A 4,607-nucleotide genomic window follows, 5' to 3' on the forward strand; every position below is an offset into this window, starting at 1 on the left:
TGGGGAAGGGATGGGGTGGGGGGGGCTGGCCGGTGGGGGAAGGTCAAGGATCATGTGAAAAAATTAAAATTTTGAAATTGAAAATATTTATTTAAATTGATGTTTGTCCAAAAAAAATGTAATTTGAAATTGGAGGAGAGATATGGAAAATGTTTTCTTTAATTTTTGAAGGAAAGTCATTTTCCTTAATTTTGAGGAAAATAAATTGATTTGAAAAACATTTTCCAAAACTTTTGTTCCAACCAAATATGAGAAAATTGAAAAAACTTTTTCCAAAAAATATTTTCCTTCGTAGCAAACACACTCTATATGTCGACATACTCCGCGTAGTAAGATAAGAATGGAAGTAAAAGGGATATTTATTCTTCCATGACAATTGACAACAAATAAGACACCTTTTTTGTTACCAATTAAAAATAAAATAAAAAATAAAAATAAAGCACCTTTTCTCTGTCTAATCCACCAAATGAATAAGCAAGCAGTGATGCACTATCATCTATCGGATGAGTCTGTTGTTTCTCTTAATTGGAGAACTTAAATTTGAATTTTAAAACAAATTTTAGTATGGAGTGTTTTCGCTTAGATAATATCTTAAAGCAATATAAATTTAAAAAAATCAAATTTCAATACGAAGTTGTTAAATTAAGTTAGGTATAACTCACACCTCGAAAGCTAGCTCAAAGGGAAGGACTATACACATTTCATTAATCATTTTTAGTCATTCTTTTACATGCTCATTCTTAGCATCTCATATATGGGCAATTTTGATTTTGAGGATCTTAATATTGAATGAGACGAATCCTACTCTAATACCATATAGAAAAATTAGGCTTTACGCCTAACTCAAACTCTATGAACTAGCTTTTAGGACGAGAGTTAGGCCTAAGATATTACACACAAGTATCAAATACGAAATGAAAAAACAAAAAAAACAGTGATTAACTGAACCTTCCACTTGGGGCACATCTCCAAACAAATTGGACCCCACTATCACCACTAGCCATAAGCCGCCTTCCCCCCTTCCAAATAATACCCCTATGGATAAATTGTCTCATTTACCCTCACATATTACTCAAGTATGATATAAGATCAAATACAAATTACTATTATTTTTAATATATATAGTCGCTATCGAATTTCTTATTTCTTTGTGTTTATTTATTTATATTTTATCCCTTCAAATACCATTTTAAATTAGTTGGAGTAACAAGTTTCAATTGCTAAACAATTAAATAAGATAAATTAAAATCAGTCGGCTCATCATCTTTCCAGGAGTTGGCACAACTCTTTCTGATCTCAAAGGGCAGTACGTATTCCACTTAATAATACACCTTCCGTCTCAATTTATATAGCAGAGTAGTTTTAATTAAACACAAAATTTTCAAAGAGAAAATGATAAAACGCATGGAACTTATTATTATAAACTATTTGAATTTCAAAATCTACAAAGTATCACATTTAATGAAACGAACTGAATATAATGTGCTACAGATTCTGGAGAATTGACATTATTGATCAATAATGCACAAAAGCTTGTGACAGGCTAGCTTACCTAACTTAATGACTGTTTCTGATAAGCTTAAGCACAAGATTTTTAAGAGAATGATCCATCAGCAACTTACAATTGTAAATTAAACAATAAGATTTAGTTAATCATCACGTATCAGTCAAGTGCTAAATTCAAAATCTGTTAGTTTTACCTTCGCCAACGCATTAACTTAAGCGAAAGGCATATGCTTTGTGACTGTAAGCCAATAAGACATTGACTAATGAAAACAAGGATACATACTTACATATATCAAACGAGTAAAATTTTGAATAAATTAATACAACACATATATAGTCTTTTAGTTTGGCGATAAACGTAAACGCAGGCGCAAACTTCACTCAAATGAAGCGTTATTTACAAAACTTAGCAAGGGAAGATGTGTATGCAGCTTAGTAGGCACCTCCCATTAAAGAAGGTACATCATCGAAGGACCAAAGGTCCATGGCGTTTCCACCATCCTGAATTGCACTTGTATTGAGGAAGGCATCAACTGATGCATCCCAATTTCCCTCGAGATATGGGATCTGCAAGAACTTCATCTGGGATTCAAAAGCCGATAGCTCTTCAGATAGCGTGTTCACAGTGTTACCGTCATCTGTCAATGAAGTGCTGGAACAGGACTTCAGTTTTTTCTCTGGTCTGGCATCTTCATCAAAATGAGTCTCATTGGTTTCCAGAACTTCAGACAGAACAGATGAGATCTCTGGAGTCCTTGCACACGGTTCAGCCCAACCGAAATCAGAGCAGTCAAAAGTGTTACTTCCTTCATCCGAGCTGAAGTAAACATTTGTACCAGCTGAAGGGGAAACTGAGCCCAGTCCCATATCTCCAGCAATAAAAGACACATTCTCGAAGCCGTACTGCTTTGTTGCTGGTTTCTCTTCGAAAAAACTGAATGAATCATCAGATCCACCATCCAAGTTACTAATATAAGTCATGTTGGGCTGAACTGTGTTCAGGGTTTCCTCACGAAGTGCCTTTTGGGGATTTTGCTTAACAGCACGTCTTGAAACAGACACTGGAGCTTCATCAGGAAAGTTCACCTTAGCTTTCTTGCCTCTGATCCTTCGCGCCTCAGCATCATAAGCTCTGGCTGCCTCTTCGGCTGAATTGAAAGTACCAAGCCAGACTCGAATCCCTTTCCTTGGATCACGTATTTCAGCTGCCCACTTACCCCAAGGACGCTGTCTGATCCCCCGGAACTGATTCTTCCTCTTTCTCTTGGAGGATCTGTCAGCATCGCAGTTTGAATCACCAGATCTCACGGATTTGGGGCCTTTAGAATTTAAAAAGAATTAACCATCTCAGTTAGTCATAAATGACCAAAATTTGGAACAATCAATCAGATAAAATGACAAACAGATACCAAGAAAGTGAGAAACATAGAACACGCACGAAAAGCAGGTTCTTTTATATCACTAGTACTAAAGATTACCAAAATCAATTTATTCGAAAGTTATCTATCAGTGATCAAAACTAAGGTTACCAAAATCAATTTATTCGAAAGTTATCTATCAGTGATCAAAACTAAGGAGAGAAATCAAGATCAAAATACATGCAAAAATATGTTCTCTGCTGTTATTTACGCCAAATCATTTCTCTTTAGCTATCAACATCATGTAGCACATTCTCCGGAGATAAAAAGTTTATCATCCAGAGAATCAGAGTTCATCATCTAGAAAATCTGCTATATGAATGACCATTTCACAGTCAAATTGAGTTCAAATTAGGAAACTATGATCCAAAAAATCTCTGACTTTTGGGGGCACCAAGCACAATCCGCAATTGCATAAATTACTTAGGATGATCTGTTGTCTAAAATATTCATTCTCGACTAATTAGGAAGAACAACAGCATCTTACTCTTCATTTTACAATTCGCAAACATCCTATACCCAAAAGTTTATCTTTTTTCTCCTCTTAAATGTATATTCACATACTAAAAAGGGGAAAAATCAATCGAAACCGCAATTATAAACCCCAAATCACCTAAATCAGTATATTCGACACCAAAATACTACTTAAAACTAAATTAAGTTCTACAAATGAACCATACCACATTAAACAACTCAAGCGTGTTAGGTCAGACCAAAAATCCTTCCTAATTTCATTGAATCAAATCATTTCGAGGTGATTTTTAGAGCATGAAACGTATTTAGACACGCAAATAAAAAACACACTTTCAGAAAATCACGGTAACAATTTCAAAAGCTAAAAGGAACTCCTACCTACTAGAAGCTGGAAAAAAAAACAGATGAGAGAAGAGAAATTACCAAATGCCTTCACATCTTCATCATCATCAGAGTAATCCTTGAAGTGCTGAAAGTCAGCTTCAAATTCATCTTCAAGGTCAATAAACTTAGAGCTCAAGGGCTTTGAGTGGTAATTACTAGGGTTCTTCTTCTTGTTGTTCAGATCGGATGTACCCCATAGAAAATCAGCGGTTAACCGGCGAGAAATCCGGCTAGGAGGTACCAAATCGGAGATAATTGCACCACCACACATAGCTTTTGCTTTCTTCTCAAAAGTGAAAAAAAACTATAAATTTGCAGAGAGAATTTTAATGGAGAAAAAGTTCAATTTGAAGAGAAAATGTATTTTAGTTTTACAAAGTTCATAAGGAATCAAGTATTTTATATAGAGATAAAAAAGGTCCGAGATATCGCCAGGAACGAGGCGCAGTAAGTTACATTTCTACCCCTAACGAGGGTGCTCAATTACGTCTTTTCTTTTTTTTCTAAACCAAAATACGGATCGATGTCGAAATTAATACGTTATGACATGACTTGCCTCCGTAATTTGTATAAGATCACGAGATTAAGAAAAAAAATTAATACGTTATGACATGACTTGCCTTCGTAATTTGTATAAGATCACAAGATTAAGAAAATAAATTAATACGTTATGACATGGCTTGCCTCCGTTTAAAGTAAAGGAAGTCCATTACTGAGAGAAGTGGTGATCTCGTCTTGCTTGCTGGGAGAGAGGAAGCTGTTCATTTCGGGTCACAGAAAGGATCGGATCGAAGGAGAAAGGTTAGGCACTTCCTAAAGTCATTT

At 35.2% G+C, this 4,607-nt stretch overlaps 1 protein-coding gene across 1 annotated transcript; it reads right to left on the reverse strand.

The window, feature by feature from the left end:
* Positions 1–1,675: 1,675 nt before the first annotated feature.
* LOC107023303 (ethylene-responsive transcription factor RAP2-12-like) lies at positions 1,676–4,172 on the reverse strand. Its single transcript, XM_015223954.2, has 2 exons — positions 3,822–4,172; positions 1,676–2,825 (listed from the first exon to the last, which is right to left on the reverse strand). The coding sequence occupies exons 1-2, from the start codon at positions 4,051–4,053 to the stop codon at positions 1,939–1,941; spliced, it is 1,119 nt and encodes a 372-aa protein (XP_015079440.1). The 5' UTR covers positions 4,054–4,172; the 3' UTR covers positions 1,676–1,938.
* Positions 4,173–4,607: the final 435 nt, after the last annotated feature.

This window comes from Solanum pennellii, chromosome 6, assembly GCF_001406875.1.
Source record: "Solanum pennellii chromosome 6, SPENNV200".
NCBI lineage: Eukaryota > Viridiplantae > Streptophyta > Magnoliopsida > Solanales > Solanaceae > Solanum > Solanum pennellii.

Excerpts from the sequence above, each read along its gene's own strand:
- LOC107023303 (XM_015223954.2), bottom strand. The coding sequence starts at position 4,053 with ATGTGTGGTGGTGCAATTATCTCCGATTTGGTACCTCCTAGCCGGATT. Across the intron at positions 2,826-3,821 it reads TGAAGATGTGAAGGCATTTG|GCCCCAAATCCGTGAGATCT; the intron begins GTAATTTCTCTT and ends TAAATTCTAAAG.